This window comes from Camarhynchus parvulus, chromosome Z (genome assembly GCF_901933205.1).
Source record: "Camarhynchus parvulus chromosome Z, STF_HiC, whole genome shotgun sequence".
Taxonomy (NCBI): domain Eukaryota; kingdom Metazoa; phylum Chordata; class Aves; order Passeriformes; family Thraupidae; genus Camarhynchus; species Camarhynchus parvulus.
Window position 1 is genome coordinate 60,516,933 of NC_044601.1, and position 20,338 is coordinate 60,537,270.

A 20,338-nucleotide genomic window follows, 5' to 3' on the forward strand; every position below is an offset into this window, starting at 1 on the left:
GGATTGTCAGTCCTAATTTGGACACCGCTATAGGTGAACTTTTGTTCTGTTTACTGCAATTAAACAGATTGATGTATTCACTGCTAAAGAGAGATTCGTGACACACCTTGGTCTTCTTGGAAGTGTTGCCAGTTTCAAATCTCCACATTTTGTCGTGCTGGAACAATGCTACAGCCAGTGCTTGCCAGCAGCTGCTTGGAAGATTGCTTTCCTACCTGGAACATACTGACATAAGGATCCAGAGGCTCCCATGTAGACTCTGCCCAAAGTCAGACTTGCTCAGTTTAAAGAAGTTTTGGTATTTTGAGACTCAGATCTGGAAGCAAGCTTCTTAAAATAAAATTCTGCTTCCCATTATCCAAGTTATTTTTAACCAATAGGCAATAATGACTGTGTAAATATTATGCATTATAATTGTGCATAGAAACATTAAAATGTCTATTTTAAACCCACGCCTACTACAGCTGCTAGAATTCATAGTTTTAAAGCAGCTCCCATATCTCAGGCTGGCCCAAGTCCAGGAGCTCTCAGGCCAGTTTGTTCCCCTGGCTACCTGCTTCCTGCAGTTTAGCCACAGGGAAGAGCAGACCAGGATCTAGACTGAGTCCAGAGACCCACAGCACAGGTGCTGGGGTTACTCTGAAACTAGGGACTATTACCCTAGACATCCAAGGGAAAGCATCTACGTAATTAACACCATTGCCTCAAAATATCCCTTGTCATCCTACCCTCAGGCACTGGAAGTTGGTTATTTGCTGCAGACAAGCACTGTGTTGGTGTAGGGCTTGGGCAGCTGATGGCACCGGCACAACAAACGCACAGATTTGGAGGTGAAAGTAAAGATACCTGTGAGGACCTGTGAGGAGACACTCCTGCAGCTTTTGCAATTGCAAAGCAGACTAAGATCACCTCAAAGGAGTGACTGTTGTTTAGGCAATTCTACCCAAATCTCAGTAATGAAATACAAACTGCAGGCGCTGGTACCTGGGATTCACTTCAGTGAGTGGCATAGATCAGCCTGATTTTGTTTGGAAATCATCCAGGGAACTTAACTCTAAATTGTGAATGAGCACAACAGCAGCACTGATAAAATAGTGTCCACTGTTTTTGCATTAAAAGTAACAAACAAAAAGCCCTCAATAAGCTCAGGAATTCGCTAGGATATCCCGTGGGAAAGGATTACTGGTACAATTTTGAATCAGGCCCAGAGTGCCAAAATTCTTCTAGACATCCAGGCCTTTCCTTAACATGAGTTAATTTTCCTGGGAATGACATCCTTTTCCTGAGAATAAACCCTTTTATGAGCATTTAGAGGTCGTCCCTCCCTACAGCACTGGAGCTAAAACAAGACCAGCCAGTGTTTCCAGAAGTACACCCACTCTATCTGAGACTGGTGCATCTTGTGCTGCACAGGATTGGAGAAGCTCCCTGGTACGCCAGTGCTTTGTGCCTCGGGCTGCATCCGTGCTGAATTGAGCACAAGTTTGGTGCTGCATATTTCCAGATATCTCACAGCAAAGAAGGACACAGGGCTGGGTTGTTTGCAGGGGGGCTGAATCCCTGTGATCAGATCTCCCCTGACATAATTCTGGCAGGGAATCCCAGGGGACAGCTTTTGGTGAGGCTATAAGCACTGGTGTGAACCTTGTACAGCATGACAAACCCCTTGTGCCCTTCCCTGTGTGGCCTGCAAGGCTCACGGAATGTGGCTGTGATCTACAAACTCCAGCATCCCCAGGAGGCATCATCCAGACCAAGTGCCCTGATGATGGAGTCACCTTTCATTCTAAGTGTCCACAGCTGCCAAGTGTCATCTCTACAAAAGAGCTGACAAAGTGTAAGAGATCATAGGTGGAAAGGAGACACGTGCAGTTACAGTGGCTGTGATATGATATGCTCATCCTCAAAGAGGAATTGAGAGTGAGGACAATGAAACCTAAGAAAATCAGGACAACAAAGAGAGTGCAGGGTGTCCTCCCTGGAGAAGCAAGCAGAACTGATAAACTCAGGTGCGAGGTGGGAAACCTCAGGGTCTTGTCCTGAAAAAAGGGTAGACTGTCATTCCTTTGCTGTATAAAACTGGCTTCTTCGTCTCCCTTTAGGATAAAGACTGTTTAGATAAACCACAGGATATAAGCAAGAGAGAATTACAAGAAGAGAGTTCATGGTTTGTTTTCCTCCCACAGGCCTGCTTCCTTGAGCATGGACAAATTAATATCTTCTTATCCAATGGTTCAGTTTACGTGGTGCGGAAAGGAACAACATGGATCAGAATAACTTGAATAATTGATCCTACCTGCAGGACACCCCTGGAGGCAGAGTTCTCTGTCAAGGCCTTCCAGAAGAGAGGGACCAACTCTGGCACAGCCCACGGCAGAAGCCCATGGTGCCAGGTAGCCAATGGCCAGCAGCTTGTGTCCCCAGCTGCCAACTTTTTGGCATGTGTTTCTTCTGCTCCAGAAGGAGCAAAAGGAAAAAATCCAGCCCCAGACAGATCTTCTGTACCGCTTGATGGATCTCGAGCCTTCTTGCAGCAATGGCAAGCCTGTGGATATGGATGTATTCACACAGCTATGCTGAGCACATTCATAAAGGAAGGTGTTGGGTTGACCAGTGATTTGGGCTGGGAAAGAGCTGGGCAAACTGGTTTAGCAGAGGTGTGTAGCCTATGGAGCATGGCACAGAGCTGGGACTCTGGCTGTGCCGCAGAGCAAGGCACAATATCCCACTAACTTGTCCAGTACCTTTTTGCGTGTGCACAAATTACATGTTGACAGAAAGGATTTTCCCATTCCCTTCTTCACCACATGAAAAAAAACTATTTGCTCGTTGGGCTCAAACTTCCTGCGGGATGGTTTTCATTGGTTGCGCTGTACATCTGCTATCTCGAGAGAGTAAGTCCTTGTTCCCTGCTCTCTTGTGTGATACTAGCCAGGGTGCCATGGGCACAGAGTTCACTCCACCAGGCTGGGCAGCCATGCCTGCTTTGTTCCTTCTTTTCATGAAAATCACTCTCACCCCCAAACAGCCCTGGGGCCCCATACGTGCTGTTTCTGTTCACGACCCTTTTGTGACGGGAGAAACAAAACCATGGGCAATAAATGAGAGGAGGTTTCACCCAAGGTTTATTCAACAGCAGGATGGGGTGGACTTTTTGTTTTGGTTTGGGTTTTGTTTCTCTCTTGATAATCTCTGATGTTTACTTCACTTTTTTCTTGGCAGGTCATGACCAGACATTACCACCACTCTCTGGTCTTTTCTAATGTGTTTCATTAGCTGATTAAAGCTCACCCCCATGCCGTGCATCCTTGATTACACCAAATGTGCAGCACTTTGCATCTACCAGCATGGATAATCTGTTGTCCATGTGCCTGGTCACTTTTGGTGCAGGACCTTGTTCAAAGCTTTTTGGTATCCAGGCACACTGTATACGTACACTGAGCAGGACCCACATGCTTCCTGCCACCTCTGAGGAGCAGGAGAAAGACTTCTGCCCAGAGTGGAGTTGTGCCATCATCTAGCCTCCATAGAAATGTTTTTCTTAACTATCCATCAGCAGGCAGAGGAGACACCACCACTGAGGAGTCCCTCACTCACCACTGAGGAGAGGGGACACCTATGGAGGGTCTGCACCTCGATAGAGCAGGGTCCTTCACCCATTCCTGAGGAGAGTGGACTCTCACCACTGAGAGGCCCTTTGCTCAGGGGTCCCAACACCATTACTGAGGGCAGGGGACAGCCACTATCAAAGGGCTCTTCACTCAGCTCTGAGGAGAGAGGACATCCATGATGGAGGGGTCCCTGACTGACCACTGAGGAGAGGGGACAGTCACAGCCAAGGGATGCCAACTTCATGGCTGGGGAGAGCAGACAACCACTGCTGAGGAGAGTGGAAACCCATGGCTGACAGCTCCCAGACTCATCACTGAGGAGAGGGATATCGACTACTGAGAGCCCATTCACTCATCACTGAGGAGAGGGGACACCCAACGGCTGAGGGGTCTTTCACCAACTGCTGGGGAGAGGGACCTCTGACCCGTGAGGGATCCTTGAAGCGTCGGTGAGAAGAGGCAACACCCGTAGCTGAAGGGGCTGAGGAGCCAACTGAGCTCTCCCCCGCCCCGGCTGCCCCGCGTGTCCTGGCGGGGGACTGGGCTGGGCTGGGGGCACCCCCGGGGCAGTCCCGCGCCGGGCGGCTCACCTGCCTGGACCGTGCGGCGGCAGACTTTGGCTCCAGCCCCTATAAAAGGTAACGGAGGCGTGAGTCAGAGCCGCCTCCTCCTCCCCGCCCGCTCTCACTTACGTGCGGCCGGGCGGGCGGGCGGGCAGGCACGGAGCCGCCGTCCCGCACCCGCGCACTTGCCGGAGATGAACCGCGCCGCGCTGCGGGTCTCGCTCCTACTCCCGCTCCTGCTCCTGCCCGCCCTGGGCCGTGCCGATTCCGAACAGGAACACGGCGGCGAAGAAACCCAGCATTCCGCCGGGAAAGGTGAGCGGGGGGTCCCTCGGTGCGCGGGGCTCCACGAGGCGTGGGGCGCCCCGCTGCTCGTTTGGGGTCCCCGTGCACGAGGCGCCTCGGAGCTTAGTTTGGGATCGCCAGTGCCTCAGCAGCCTGATGCGTGCAGCACCCCAATGCTGAGTTTGGGGTCTCTGATACATGGGGTGTCGTGATGTACAGGGTTCCCTCCCTTGCTGGGCTGGGGGTCTTTGACGAGTGGACCGCCCCAGTGCAAGTCGTGCTGGATTTGGGATGTCTGGTGCTTTGTGGAGAGGTATCCCCAATGGCAGAGAGTTCTCCCCTTGCTTGGTTTGGGGGTGGAGGGGCTGCTGTACCTCCTGCTGCATCCGTGTTAGGGCTCCAGGTGCGCCCCAGGATGAGGTGCCCCTGCGGAGATGCGCTCCCCCATCGTCGCCCAGCTGCGGGCGCTGCACCCCCCAGCACGTCCTTGCCTTTGTCCCTGCTCCCGCCAACTCCCGTGCGGCTCCACTGGCCCGACCCCTGCCCAGGGGCTGGGGCCTCGCTTTGTCCGCAGCCCTTTTCCCTCGCTAAGTCCCTCTCGCATCAGACTGAGGGACTCAGAGCTCCCTGAGATGGGGCTACGAGGGCTGTGCACCAAGCAGCCCCTGCTCGCTCCCGGGACCGCCCGGAGGTTCCAGCCCCGCACCCGGCGTGGGGAACGGCGGCCGGTCCCCTTCGCCCTGCAGGATGTCGGCGGGGCTGCCCTGCGCCCTCCTCGTCCCCCTGCGGCCCACTGGGAACGGGGTCTGGCCCTGCTGCAGAGCTGGAGGGGGGCTGACAATGGGGGACGGGGGACGTGACAGAACGCAGGGCTGCAGGGTTGTGTGCCCCTCCTCCTCCCCGTGAGATGTCTTGCTGGTGTTGTGGGGGCTTCCAGAGTTACAGGTTCAGAGGAAAAGTCCTGGGTCTTAGGTCTTGGTCCCTTTTCTGATTGGAGGCTACAGCACTGCCAGCGCTCTGCCGGGATTTTGGGGGCGTGCTGTGGATTTGCTCTTCTGGGGCTGAGTCCTGCACAGGGACGTTGTTGTACCTGTTCATGCTCCTTGTTCCCGCTTTGCCCACAGGTTTGTTTCCCGGGCTCAGCCTCAAAGCGTGTCCTTGGTTTTGCCCCTGGTAAGGAGTTGTCCTGACCTGTGCCAGGACAGCTGCCCTGTGGTAAGGACCAAGAATTGTTTTGTGCCAGGAGCTGCTTTTGTTATTCCAATGAATCACTTTTCTTACCAGAGCCGCTCTTGCCGGCAAAGCCCTGGACAGAGATGGGGATGCAGACAGTTCTTGCCACAGAGATTAAGTAACCCAGGCCACAGGGTGGGAGGGTGTCGGGCGTTCAGCATGCCGGTGTGCTGCGCTGGCCAAGGGGCTGGACACTGCATGAGGCTTGGGATGGCTGGGTGGGAGGACTGGGATGGAGAAGGGGAAAGGAGGTGGCCAGGAGATCAGCGGGGAACAGGCAAGTTAGCCCATGCTATACCAGTGTAAAGAGGCTGAAGTTCTGGATGGAATCCCATGGGAAGCAGGTCATGGCTGGAACCCTGCAAGGCTCCTGCCAGCTGCCAGGACCTGCGTGTCTCAGCACCTCTTCTGGGTGGTGAGCTGGTTCCCTCTTCCTCCAGGCTAGTGCATGAGGTAGGGCTGGTGGCTTCCCAGCCCATGGACTCGGCACGTGCTCAGGGATTTGCCATGGGGTTGTTCCCTGAGAAGACTCTGGCTTCCCCAGAGACCTGAGTCCCCCTCTAAGTGTGTCTTTGGGAAACAGTATCTCCCTTTCCCTGCTTCCTTTCCCTCTTATTCAGATGTGTCTTGCTCTCAGCGTCCTCTTGTTGCTCATTCTCCAATGTCCTTTTTCTCCAAGTGAACCTATTTTTCTTGCTTAATGCTTCTTATTCATTTCTCACCCCAGCTCCAAGCACTGACCTGTCCTCTGGGATTTCCCCATTTTCATCCCTTTTGTTGGGATGGCCCTTTCTCACAGCACTCTGATTGTTTCCTGTTTCCCCCAACACTAGCTGGGGCAGCTGGGTTTGGAAGGAGCAGGAACGTGCCCTGGAGTAAAGCCTGTCCTATGCCTTCCTCCACTCAAACTCTTGCCCCTCCTGGGGGGAGCTGGCACAGTTGGGCTCCACAGCCCAAGCAATACTCCACCAGGAGAACAAAGAACAATCCCTGCAGCGACCTGTGCTGCCAGTGGCAGATTAAAGGCTGATCCCAAAGGCTTGCAGTGGGTCAGAGTTTATAAACACAAAGGGGCTTTAATGCAGCCAGGCTTGGGAGGGATCAGTGTCCCCATGGGCAGCACATGGGGTGATGTCCTGGGCTGAAAGTACACAGGTGCTGCTGCACGGGGTGGGTCTGGATGGAGAAACCAGGGAAAAGATGGGGCTGGGATGGCACAGCCTCCCATAGAGACACTTCCTGCGGGGCTTGGCAGAAGGATGCTTGGGTTATGCACCCCCCTGCCCAGACCCTATGCCTGTGCCATGTTTGCCACAGACTGGAGAGCTGGCTTTGGACAGCATAAGCACAGTGGCACAGTCCAGGTTCCACAATCAGGTCACTGCCTTAGAGGGACATGGTGTTTGGATGTGTTTTGTAGGCTGGGACCTGGCTGCTGTGGCTGGTGCCTACTTTGGGACCTGCCTCTGTGCATCTCTGCATGGCCTGGCACCTCCTGGCCTACTGACCTTCGGGAATAACACCCTATTTACCCTCTCTTCTGGGCCGTGAGCTCCACTGATCCCTTCGTAGCCTGGGACCGCAAGGTGGTCCTGGTCTGGCATCTGTGAGCTGAACTCCTCCCGTGGGGCTTTGAGCCAGGTGTGGCTCAGCATTGGGTCCCAGTGGGAAGAGGAGGCTCTGGCAGGATGCCAGCACTGCCTGTGGCTGTGCACCAGGCACAGCGTGCCCAGCTGTTAAGAGAGCAGGAGGGAAGAGCTGGAAGTGATCTTGCTGTCCTATGTGCCACACACGAGCCATTGAGCTTCTAGAGTTCAAGGCGAGCAGACAGCACGAGTGGCTGTGCTGCTGTCAGGCGGCATCCACGCTGTGAGCAGCACACATTTCAGTGTTATCAGGTGCTCTGCAGCAGCCTCAGACTGCATAGACCCTAAAATATGAAAAGGTCAGGATGGGAGGTGCAGACCCATAGGGCAAACCCTTGGTCTCCTTCCTTATTGTTTGGCCCTGCTGCAGGTTGCCTCCTGGTCTGTGCAAATGATCCTGAGTCCTTTGGGTGCACAGTCCATCCCTGTGTGCCCTTGGTGAGGTCTCCTGGGCACAGCTTGCTGCATCAGTGCCTTTCCTATGTGAAATTCACAGCAGCCAGTGGTTGAGCTGGCTCCTTACGCTGCCAAAAGCTGCTCCTACCCTTCCTCCCGGACTGCAGGACATGCGGAGCAGCACGCTGGTAATGGCAGCGTCCGCCTGAGCTCGGCGGGAAAGTGTTGTTGGATGGTGTTGGATGTCAAGGAGGGAAGGGAGCTGGCACTTGCAGGGAAGCCTGTATCCCAGAATGGGAGGGCTGAGTGGGAGCAAGGAACAGCGGGAGAAAGCACAAAGGGAGGGTGTGAAGGGGGAATCTCGTGGGAAACTTGGCTGGATCGCGGGCCGCTGGGGAGAGGCGGGTGGCAGGAGGCACTCAGGTGAACCGGCGGGCTCTGGGCGGCTGGGAACGGAGGCGTTCTTGCCTGCAAGGGCAGGCAGATCCTGTCAGCACCCTGTTGTGTTCTCCTGCTGGAACCCCTGCAAGGAACTCTCTTCTTGCACGTTATCTCCCGCTGTGCGCATCGCCTCACCGGGGCTGTGTCCCCCCACGCTTTTGGGAGCGCTCTGCAGTCCCCGCGGGCCAGTGGGTGCTCCGAGGAAAGGCAGGGCATGCCAAGAGCTGCAGCACCCGCTGCCGAGGGGCAGACACGTCTTTAGCGGCGAGCGGCAGCAGCCCGGCATGAGGGAGACCTGGCATCGCACGGCTCTTCGGAGGAGCAGACGTGCTCCGGCGGGAGGTGTGGGAGGCAGGCTGAGTTATGCAAATCGGCACTTGGGCAGGGCAGTGGGTTAATGTTCACGGAAAAGGGATGCGAGATTGCAAATGCCCCCAGGTGGAAGGGATCGGAGGAGTTGGTGCAGGGCTGCTCCGAGCCGTGCCGAGGCAGGGGCTGGTGCTGAGAGCCGGACCCAGGCCTCGCCTCGGCGCTCTCCTGCGGCGCTCGGTGCGTGTGCCCGGGGGGCCCAACCCTGTCCTTGAGAGATGCCTGCCTGAGGGGGTGGCCTGGCTGTGCCATCACTGCACCCAGATCCATGGGATGGAAAAACATACTGAAGGGGGCTTCAGTGGGTGGATAAGAGCTCATGGATCCTTTTAATTTTGATGCCGAGACATCCCTGAGGAAGTCTGTTGTGTTGGGGTGGGTTAACTGGCTCCTGGGTGCAGTTACAGCATTTGGGGTGTCCAAAGCTGCCGAGCTGAGCTGGCAGGAGGCTGTGAGGAGGGTCCAGAGCCCCCTCGGCTGTGGGAATAGGCATGTGCTGGGAGATGTGGGAACCTGAGGTAATCGGTACAGTGCTGACACAGCAGGGCAGGTGTCAGCACGGGGCTATTGCTCAATCTGTGATATGATGTTGGAGCTGCTTTCTGTCCAGGCAGAGGCCCTGGAGGTGAGCAAAAAGTGGGGTGTCAGGGCAGGCTGTGCCAGTAGAGGCATGTGCAGTGAACCATGTGCCAGCCCTGGGGTGCTGTGCCTTACCTGTGCCAGGACTGCCCCACTGTGAGTGTTTCTTTGTGCAGATAGTGCCAGGAGAGGAAGGAGAGTGGGAACAGTGTGAGAGAAGACATATGGTGTTTCTGGAGAAGGGTCCATGTTCTCTGGATGTTGTGCAAACTCAGTGTCTGGGTAGCAGGTACCCTTTGTGTGAGCAAGGTGGGCAGGATAAGTGAATCTCAGCTTGCTGTAGCACAGCTGGGTGCATCCCTGGGCAGTGCCATGCAAGCAGACATGGAGAGGGCACTGCAGTCTGTCCCACAGCACACGTGTCCTGGTGCACGCAGGGGAGGTTGCCCGGTCCTCTGCTTGCTACTCCTTCTTCCTATGCCTTTGGGAATACCAAAGAGATTCCTAAGCATTGCTCCTGAGCATCAGAAATGTGTCAGAAGTGAGTCACCAGTCACACAGGACAGAGCCCCAAGATCTGTTCCCATCTCTGCGATACACAGTGCCCCCGAGCACCCTCCAGCCTTCCCATTCCAGCCTGGCTGTGATCACCCACGCTGCTGAGGAGCAGATGCACCAAGACCCCCAGCAGTGCCCATGCCTGGATCCTCACTGAGCGCAGGGCAGGATCCTGCTGGGCTTAGGGCCTTGCATGGGACATCTGGGCCTGGGAAAGCTTGACTCCTCATTTCTCACCCCTGAGCTGGAATCCACTCCTATTAATAGCAGTGGCGTGTCGATAACTCTTGTCTGCAGCAGGGATGGGGGCTGGAGCAGCTCCTGCTGAGACCCTCCTGCATCCTGGCCAGGCTGGCAGACCCCACCATATGGCCCCACCGAGGGACAGAGATGATATTTGGGCTCAGCTGTACCTCTTAAATGCTCCTCCATGTCATTGCTGCTGTATGAATGCCCCCCTTTGCCCCAAACCTGTCCCACCCTGGCACTCTCTGCTCCTGCACTCAAGGGCTGGGAAGTGCCAACAGCCTGTCTGCAGTGATAAGCTTGCTGGTAAGGATAAATCAGCAGGCACATTATCCTTTTGGGCTGTGTTTTCCTGCTTGGGGCAAATTTGAGCCCCACATTCCTTTACCTGGAGCTGGTTGCTTAGAAGGGCTGGTGATGGCTAAGGTGTTTGGTCAGGGGCATCTGAGAAGAGGTTCTGGTGCACTTCTAGGGCCAGCCCCAGTGATGTACCAAGAATCCAGGCATTGCTGGCAGCCCTGGAGGAGAGTGACAGTGCGAGGGCCAGCCTTTTAAGTATTGGGTACTCTCAGGACCTTCCCAGGAGGGTTCTTTCCCCTCTAGATTTGCACATTAGGTCTAGAGATCTGGTACACCACCAGCTGTGGGAAGCTCAGGTCACCCCTTGCTCTGGTGTGGTCACAGTGTGACCCATGGGTGACACAAGAAATGCAGAGGTCCTGGCATGGGGTGCCCCATCCTCCCTCCTGCTTTTCCAAAGGAAAGGGTTTTGCATGGTAGGACCTTATGAACCTCTGTGTGGGCATTTGGGTGGTCATATGAACTAAAACTGGGGACAAGAGCTGAGCATTTGGCCTGGCACATTTTCGTGTGAAAGTCCATCCGCAGTGCAGGGGCACTCACTGATGTAAGGAGAAGGTTTTAATGCTCATTTCTTTCCTCTGCTGTCAGTGCCAGGGTAACTTTCCCAGGTGGGAGGAGGGTGTCTGCACAGTGCAGTGCATCTTGCTGTCCAAACTCCTCGTGAGTGTGAGATCTGCACCTGTGAAGTGCCTTGTATTTGGGCAGTGGGACGCTTTGGCTGCTCTGGAGCAGCTGCTGGTACAGCTGCTCAGTAATGGAAGCCAGTGGCTCTGATTTTTCTTTTTTAAGGACGAGAAAATGTCAGCCCTGGGGTTTTCCCTCTGACTGACAACTGCAAGGGACTTGTGCTCCAAGGAGGCAATACCCTCTGGGAACATGACATTTGCTGGGACAGGGAGAAGTGGGAAAGCAAAGGTGGGGAGGGGGATGGAAGGCAGTGGGAGCCCAGAGACCTGCTGCCTGGCAGAGGTGTGTTTGCTGACAACCTTTCCCTTCCATTCATGTGGTTCTTTCTTTCCTTTTTTTTCAAGGCCACAGCCACTGGAGCTATGAAGGTAAATACCCTGCAGTTACTTCGGCTTTTTTCCTACTACCCAGCAGATCCTGGAACGGAGCCAGCTGTGGTTAATTATTACAAGGCTTCCATGCACACTCCACGACTCACCCTTCCCTCCTGCCTGACCCTGACACAGTGCCCGCACTCAGGCATGGATGGGCTGAAGAGCCAGAGGTTGATCTGATTTCGCCAGGAAGCAGCAGCTCCAATGAGGGCTTTCCCAGCCCCGTGGGTATGGGGGATGACCCTCAGGGAAGGGCTCCTCCCTGAATGAGAGCTCCCCGACCCTGTGCCAAGCGGGGGAAAAGGCTGCTCTCCCCAGGCTGGACTTGCAGCCCATGCTGGGACTTTGACCAGCCCAGGGATTAGCTTGTCTTCACCTCTGCCCTCTGTCACCCTCCCTCCCCATCCTGCCTGGCCCTGCCCTTACAGCAAGGCCTGGGGGGCTGCTCCACAGCACCCATGATGGGCATCACCACAGTGCTGTGGCAGATTCACCCTTTACTGCCCCATCACTCTGGGGTTTGGCTCAGCTGCTCACACCCTGCTCCATATTTACAGGGGTCCTGTGAGGGGCTGGCCTGGGGACAAGCCTGGGTTTGCACTGGCCTGTGACACACTAGAAGCAGCCCTCTGCGGTGCAAAGGGAGGCTTCTGAGGCATCAGCCATGCTTATCCCAGCTGTGGTGCTGGGAAGAGGTGGCCATTTCAGCAGCCAGCCCAGCCATGTCAGCTGGCCCTTTGCCACAGAGCCCAGGAGCGCTGTGGTACCTTGCTCCAGCAGCACTGGGGTGGTACCTGCCAGGGGCCAGGCTGTGCAGGGCAGCCAGTGTGTGATGAGCTGCAGGGCAGCAGCTCCTCCGCTTGCCAAATCCACTTGTATATGATCTTCTTGCACTCTTCCTAAACACCCCAAAAATAGACTTTCCTGGCAGCTCACCATGCTCCGAGACCTTTCCTGATACAGCTGCGTTCAGTCACATGTTGACATAAAGCTGCTCCCAAGCTAACTTCATGGAAACTAAACCTATGTGCATGGCTACTTCCCTGGCCAGTGCAAGTCCCCTTCCCCAGCACCCCCAAACATTCTTTCTGGAGGTCTCCTCACCCTGAGGATCTCACTGACAGTCCCTCCCTTCCTTCTCTCTCCAGACCTGAAGCACTGGAGCACGGACTACCCGGAGTGCGGGGGCACCAAGCAGTCACCCATCAATGTTGACACAGCCCAGGCCATCTTCAGCCCTGACCTGCGGCCCATTCAGCTCTCTGGATACAGCCTGCCCGCCAACCAGCTGCTCAAGCTGAAGAACAATGGGCACACAGGTGGGGGGCAGAGGCAGCTGCAGGGGCTGGGGCACAAGGAGAGGATGCTCGGACTCTCCCAGCAGGACTGGGCCCCTCTGATGCCCTTCCCCTGGGCTTTGGGAAGCAGACTGTCTTGCAGGCTGTGACCCTGTTGCCTTCTAGGCCAAAAGGGAAGCAACAGGCTGTAGAAATTTTACATGTCCATTTGTTTTCCTGGACAAGGGGAGAAGCCCCAAGGTGTCCAGAACCATTGGGAGCCGGCTCCAGAAATTTGTTAACTCCACATTTTCTTTAAAAATGTGTCCCTGACATTTCTGATGTGTATTTTCAGCCACTGGTTCCTCCCCTGCATTTCCCTTTCAAAGGACTCATCAGTCTCTGGATGTGGCTTAGACTTTAAGCTACTTACACCTGTCTTTTAGGGCACAACATTGACCATCCTCCTTTGTCTGTACTTGAGGATTCTATCTCAAGATCTTAAGAAATTTTCATAGGTTTTTGTTTTCCCTTCTCCAATACTAGCATGGTTTTTGTAAACAACTTTTAGGACACGACTTATTCATGTTATTTTAGTATCAGCCTCGGTATTCCAGATATGGAGGAAAACCACATTTTTCCACAGCTGAGGATGGTTGGACCTGGTTGTTACCAGATTTTTCTTGGAGGAGGCAGAATGTTTTGTGCACGCTGATGTCTGCCAGCCCCTGAGCTAAGAAAGGGTTATGGAGAAAGGGCCTTAAGAACTTGCTGATGGTGTGATAAGGCACCTCCTTGCCCTGGTAGCCGGAGAGATGGAGCTGACCTGTGTATACAGCAAACTTGACAGGTCAGGCTTGCTGTGTATGGTCAGATCAGCTGCGTGCTGCATGCACAGAGCTCTATACTGTGGCCTCCTGCCCTAATGTGCCTGCAGAGTTAAACTAGTTGAGCTCAGTAGTTGCTATTTTAGACACCCTGGCATCTGGTGTTGCTTGGTGTTTAGAAAAGCAGTGAGAGCATTTTCATTGGGGAGAGGGGAAGTACTTTCTCACAAGGCTTTTAAGACGCCATTTTATTGTGGCAACCACTGGCCTGCCTTATGAAAAGCCATAAATAAATAAAAAGTTGCAAGCCTAGTTAGCTATTTGTACTGTTACTCATTTTGGTAACAAAGTGTATATGTTATATAAGGTTTTTGAGGGCCTGAAAATTACTCAGGTAGTTAGGAGAAAGAAGACAATGGTTTACCTATACAAAAGCATAAAAGCAGATACATTCATAGGGAGGGAACAGTTTCTCACTTCCTGTATTTGAGTTTTCTATCTCTGAACCCAGTGGCAAGGAACTTGAGATGGCCAATGACTCATCACAGCCCTGTTACATGATTAATCTCAAATCTGTGCCCTATTAGTGATGTAACTAAGGGACACCCCATTTAATAAAGGAAAAAGGAAAAGGTCTTACATTAAAAATTAGGAAAAGGTGCTTAAAAGAATAGGACAGCCTTTCTCAGGGTTCAAGCATGCTCCTGATATTTTTGCCACATGTCCAGGTAACTCAGTTTTATATTTGGCACAGTGTTGCAGAAGTCCAAAGTAGCTGGACAAATCACACTAAAGAAAAATCAAAGTATGAATTTATGATATCCAAAGAGGCAAAAGGTTTAGCTCTAAGTACTTTCAAAATATTTAATTCTTCTGTGGCACTAGCTCCAGTTCTGTCATACACTCGCAGGCTGCTTTATTTGAAAGGTCCTAGCTTGCCAAGAGTTGCAGCTCCCTGTCCCCTTGCCCTTCTCTCATAGATATTCACCACTCTGCCAGTATCCTTCTCCATGAATTTTGTTCACGGTCTCTTTATATTATTCTCACTTACTGAATTAATTGTTGGATAACATTTGGCTTGGAGCTGGCCCCAGGAGTCTTTATGGAGGGGCTCTTCACTTTCCAGCATTTTCGTAGCAGCTTTTTTTGAAGCTGATATATTTACTGCAGTATCCTACAACCTTAGGTCAGAAGCTGAACCCTGCCACATTGGCAGGCCTGCCCACAGCCTCATGACAAATGGAAAGCAAGGTTTTTCTGATATGACCAGCTTCTAGAAGCCCAGAGCGACTGCTTCACTCAAGACGCCTCCTTTGCATACCTGTGGAATGGGCTGGGCTTTGTGTTGTATTACTGACCTCTTCCTTCTGGCTCTGCAGTTGTCCTTGAGCTGCCCGACTCGCTGGCCCTGGCTGGTGGCTATGCCCAGCAGTACCGAGCTGCACAGCTGCACCTGCACTGGGGCTCCCCGGCAGGACCCGGCTCGGAGCACACCGTCAATGGGCGCCGCTTTGCTGCCGAGGTGAGGAGCCCTCACGGTGCTGCATGCACCTTTCCCCTCATGGTGCTGGGCACAGAAGGCACTGGAATGCTGTCATGCTCCTCGGCCATGGCTCTGGCTGTCGCTGGATGTGGGCTGTAACTCCTGGCCAGGATCCTGGGCAGCTCTGCAGCAGTGGAGTTCAATGAAGCAGGCCACACTTCGATGCTGAGCCAGACTCATGCCGAAGCCTGGTTCTGGGCTGATGGTGCAGGAGCTGTGGCAGTCCCCAGGCTGTGGAAGCCAGCTTTTCTGGAGGCTGTGAGCCTGCTTTGGGAGCTACAGGGACTGTTTACTCTGTACACACTGTCCTCTTGCTCTGCCAGCTCCCATCTGGTTTTATCCCTCCTTCTCTAGCTGCTGTCCTCAAACTGAGCCTAGCTCTGCAGTATTAGCCCCTATTATACAGGACTGAGTGCTGATTTTGTTCATGAGCAGGGAAGTTCCTGGAGGCAGAGCTTCATGCTGGCTGCTTTGCACCAGCAGACTTTCTTGGACCCAACAGCATTTTCCCTTCCCTGCAGTGGTACTCATCACACCTGCATATGTCTCACAGCCCTTGTGTCAGTGGGCTGTAGCCCTGTGGGAGTAAGCATCTCCCAGTGGTGTCCATCGAGCACTGGGATTGCATTTTTCCCTTCCAGATCCATGTGGTCCACTACAATACCAAGTATGACAGCTTTACAGAGGCAATGGTTCACCCAGATGGCCTGGCTGTACTGGGAGCCTTTCTGGAGGTGAGTTTCATGGATCAGCAGCAGGAGGATGGGACTGGGGTGGGCAGAGTTGGACAGGGTTTTGGGGATGGACAGAGGTGCAAATATACTTTGGAAGAAGGAGGGAGAAAGGGCAGATCAACCCTGATAAGAATGAAGGGGTGACTGGGATAGGGTGCCTCTCTAAAGGAGCAGTACCTCCCTGCCGCCATCACCGCCTTGTCCCATGGCCTTCCTGTTACACTGGGGTCTCTGTGTTGCAGGTGGGGCATGGGGAGAACCAATACTACCATGAAATACTCAAGCATCTGCATGAAATCCAAGAAGTAGGTAAGGCCCTGTCCCACCTCGTACTCTGTGTCAGAGACTGCAGACCAGCAGAGAAATCAGCTGCTCAGCAAAGCTGCAGCACATCCAGTGCCACACTGCCCATGATCTTCATGCTGCTGTCCTCCAAGGGGTTTGTACCAGTCTCACTCCCATTATGTTTCCTCTCCCAGGACAAGAAACCTTGGTGCCCGGATTCAACATTGCAGGTCTGCTGCCTGCCAACCTGAAACTCTACTTCCACTATAATGGCTCTCTGACCACCCCTCCCTGCTACCAGACAGTCAAGTGGACAGTCTTCAATCAGACCATGCTGCTCTCTCATCACCAGGTCTGTCAGGGCAATGGGCTCCACACGAGGTCTTTCCCAGCCCCTCCCCGTGAGCGGGTGCCCTGTGCCAGGGCTCTGCAGCTCATCTGCTCACAAAAGCGGGATGTTGTTCCCTCATACATTACATGCTATTCTGCTCACACTGTTCTCCTTCCAGATGTCAGTGCTGGTTTCAACCCTGAAAAGCCCTGAGGACGAGCTTTTGCAGAACAACTACCGGCCAGTGCAGAGCCTGCACGGGCGGCAGGTGCTGGCGAGTTTCCAGACCACCCCTTCAGTGAAACACACTCCTGGTAAGGAGTGACTGAGTGTGCTCAGGCTGCTCCCAGCAGCAGGGACAGAGTAATGGGGCAGCAGCAGGATTCAGTGCTTTGTGTATCCTACAGAAACACAGCACGGCTCAGACCTGCCCAGCAAGTGACATGTGGCAGCAATGGTCTTGAGGTCCTGCTCTCTCTCATTTCTGCACTTCCTTCACCCTGCCTGGGGAAGACTGTTTTATAGAAACTTATTTTTATCCTGAGTCTTGCAGATGTAACAGTAGCAGGACTAGGGGATGCATGGTCAGGAGAAAAGAGGCAGGTCCTAGCACTCCAGCTAGCTACTTCAATCCCAAATGCAATAGATAAATTCAGCAGGAGCTGCCGGAGGTACAAGCTCACAGTGAACAACCCTCCCCCAAATCCTGCAGGATGGGCAGTGCTGGGACCCCTGCTGAAGGCTGTGCTCTGTCAGCACAGCCTCACACATCCTGGCCAGGCACACAGTCCCCTGCCTGAGGGGTCCCTGAATGCCCACCCTCTGTTTCTCCTTGAAGGCCTTTCTTGCATTGGTGATTTCCAGGCATGAGAAGAAATCACTATTAATCATCAGGTGTGACTATTGCTCTGCATCGCTGAGTTTTTGCCCATTGCTTCTCCCTGAGGTCACTGGGGGTTTTCTGTTCAACATCCTGTTCCTTTTCTGTTCTGATGGCATTTTCTACACCTTCTGTGAAGGTGACTAATAGAAACAGCACAGGGTTGGTCCCAGGCCTCTGGGCAATGCCTCAATAACCACACAATGTGGTGCAAGGCACTTCCCTCACCGTTCCACCTGCAGCCTGCTTGCTAATGGCTCTAGGCTTTTATTCACTGTGGTCTTCAGCCTGGCTAGCAGTTTCCCATGTGGCACTGCATCAAATGCTTCACTGAAACTGGGAGAGATAAAATCTACCGCATTTTCTTTGTCTAGAATATCACTTATCAAAGAAGGATATCGGGTTAGGCTGGCATGCTCTATCTTTGGTAAACCTCTTAGATACTTTATCATATTTTCCATTTACCTCCAAGCCTTTCTTTTACTACTTTCTTGCAGAAGCTGTTCCAAAGCCTCCCAACACTGGGGCAAGGGGGGAGTTGGCCAACTTTACTCTTTTTTTTTTCTTTTTCATTATTTGCTATTTCTATACAAAAATCCCCACTGTAACAAAAAGACAAAGGTCTTGTTCCAGAAGTGCCAGGAGAATGTCCTAGTACTCCTGGATGAGGTTACCGGTCCCCTGCCCCCAACAGGATTGTTGGGGGTTTCTCCCCACGTCAGTGCTAACTGCCTGCTTTAGCCCTTGGGGCTGCTGAGCACTGAGATGGAGTGCTGTGGAATCACATCTTGTTTGGCTTGCAGCTGCACCTTCTGTGCCATTGCTTGTTGATCTTTTTGCCAGTCACCCCCAGCTCGGGATAAGCCCTCCTGTCCCCAGCTGCTGGGTGGAGGTGGCAGCTTTCCTGCAGCAGCGATGTGGCTGGATAGAGCCCATAGATAGTGCCACTCTGTGCACCATACCTGAGACATGTACAGATGATAATGCAGCTCTTTAAAAGCCATGCTTTCATGCTGGGCAAACATTTGTCCAGCACAGCTCCCTCCCAGCATGTAGGGCCACCAAGCCAGCCCCATGCCAGGTGCCCTACCTGCAATGTGTGGCTGCCTCCTCCCTGGGAGCTGCTGACCATCTCACTGCAGACAACTGTCCCCATGGCTGCTGCCTGCTGGGCTCTGCCCAGGTGCCTCTCTGGGGTCTCCTGTGCAGTCATGGAGTGCTGCAGTGCTCAGCACCCTGCCTGCTTCCTTGGCTGTAGCAACAACAACGGGGGGATTTTCTAGCTGGGCTCAGTGAGGCTCAGCTGTGGGCTGTGGTTCAGGGATCCTTTTTTCTCCCCTTTTCTTATGCTTCTGGCAGGGTGTCAGGGCTGGGCTTCCTGCAGCAAGATGCTGTGAGCTGCTGGGGATGCGGCAGCTGATGGGAGTCTTATAGGCAGCCCTACTTTGGAAGTGGAACCCAAAGGCCTTCAGGCTTGAGACTTCCCTCCCCAAATGCTCCAAAGGCTGTGCCCTGATTGTGTTGTCTCTCTTTACAGGTAGTGATGATTCAGCAACAGCAGGTAGGTGGGGGGCTGGCACAAAGCAGGGGAAGGCGGGCAGGGGGTGTACCTGCCTGGGAACTGGGGTCTTGTGCAAGCCATGTGCTGAGCTGGGGGCGGGCAGCCACAGCGGGTTTGTAGGGCTGCTCTAGCATCCATGCTGCTGGTTCTTATCTTCCAGTCTTTGTCTCCTTTTCAGAAGGACACTCCAGCTCATTTCATGCAGGTAAGCGTGCCCAGCCAAGGCTGGTTCTTTGTGTCCCCTCTGCCCTTGGGCTACCAGCCTGCTCCTTGCCTCCTCTTACTCAGCCAGTAGTTGCAGGGGACCTCCCCTAGTGTAACACGGCTGTGCTTGGTTTGCAGGAGATGTGCTGGCTGTGCTCTTCGGGGTGCTCTTTGCTGTCACAGCACTGGCCTTCCTGCTGTACATCTATAAGCACCGCAGCCAGAACGCACGGTGAGCAATGGGGAGACACAGCAGGACAGGGCATGGGGACAGGATGGGTCCAGGGCCCCCACAAGACGAGAGATTAATGGTGGTTTCAGGCAACAAGACCTCCCTCCTAGTCTAACAGTCTCCCCCTTTCTTTCCCCACCAGGCTGGACTCACCGACCAAATCCAAGGTCATCTACACGGCAGCCAGCACCGAGAACACTGCGTAAACTCCACACCTCTGTGGCAGTCCCAGCCCCACTGGCTCAGCCTCTCACCTCACCTCCCCTCACTCCCATCCCAGGTCAAGGAAGACCAGTGCTCCAGCACGCCTTGGCTGCACGGGCTGCCCACATGGACTGTTTGTCTGGGGGGCAGCATTTGGCCCCAATAGATATTTTTGTTATAAAAAAGGTAAAAACTCTTAAAAAAAAAGTAAAATCCTCCCATGGTACCAGCTGTCTCTGCTGCCTTTGTGGGAAGCTGTGGGGCAGGACAGAGCACCCTGGTTCAGCTGGGATCACAGTGGAGAGGGGTGGGCAGGGACCCCTTCCCAACCGGCAAAGACAGCATCAGCCTCTGTGCACTGGGCAGAGCTCCAGAGTAAGCAGCACAAGGCTTCTTCTACAGCCCAGCCCTGCCCTCCATCACTCTGGGACTTCTTCCTCCTCTTATTTGTGCAAAGCATTGGAAAAACATAGCTGTGTCTTGGTAAGGCTGAAGAAAGGCAGAGCTGAAGGTGGCAGAGCCACCGGTTGCTTGCTGGGCAGCCCCCACCCAGCTCACCTCTGGCTTTATCACAGCTAGATTAGCCAGGACAACCCTAGATCCGTGGCTACCTCCCACCTTTCATGATGGCTCCTGTGGAGCTAGTGCCAAGTCCCAGGGAGCTTTATGGCTGTGACAAAACCGAAATAAACTGGCCCTGTGTGGGAGAGGAGAGAAACCTGCCAATCCCCAGCCCTCAGCAGCCTCCACCCCAAAGCTGTAAAATTACAGCTCAGCCACTGCTAGGATGGACAGAGCAGGAGCAAGGCCGGCAGGCAAACAGGGTCTGCAACTGCCAGACCATCCCCCTCCAGCCACACCACCACAAGCCATTGTTACCACTGCTTGTACCCTCCCCACAAGGGCAGC

General features: G+C 53.9%; 1 protein-coding gene across 2 annotated transcripts; it reads left to right on the plus strand.

Moving 5' to 3' along the window:
• Positions 1–4,313: 4,313 nt before the first annotated feature.
• On the plus strand, positions 4,314–19,646 carry LOC115915414 (carbonic anhydrase 9-like). Of its 2 annotated transcripts, none has more exons than XM_030968805.1 (12): positions 4,314–4,489; positions 11,322–11,345; positions 12,500–12,670; positions 14,835–14,977; positions 15,640–15,732; positions 15,975–16,041; positions 16,212–16,369; positions 16,527–16,662; positions 18,766–18,789; positions 18,950–18,994; positions 19,132–19,225; positions 19,368–19,646. In XM_030968805.1, the coding sequence occupies exons 1-12, from the start codon at positions 4,369–4,371 to the stop codon at positions 19,429–19,431; spliced, it is 1,140 nt and encodes a 379-aa protein (XP_030824665.1). In that variant the 5' UTR covers positions 4,314–4,368; the 3' UTR covers positions 19,432–19,646. The 2 variants fall into 2 exon arrangements, with proteins under 2 accessions (XP_030824665.1, XP_030824666.1); XM_030968806.1 differs by having other exon boundaries at positions 18,968–18,994; positions 19,368–19,622.
• Positions 19,647–20,338: the final 692 nt, after the last annotated feature.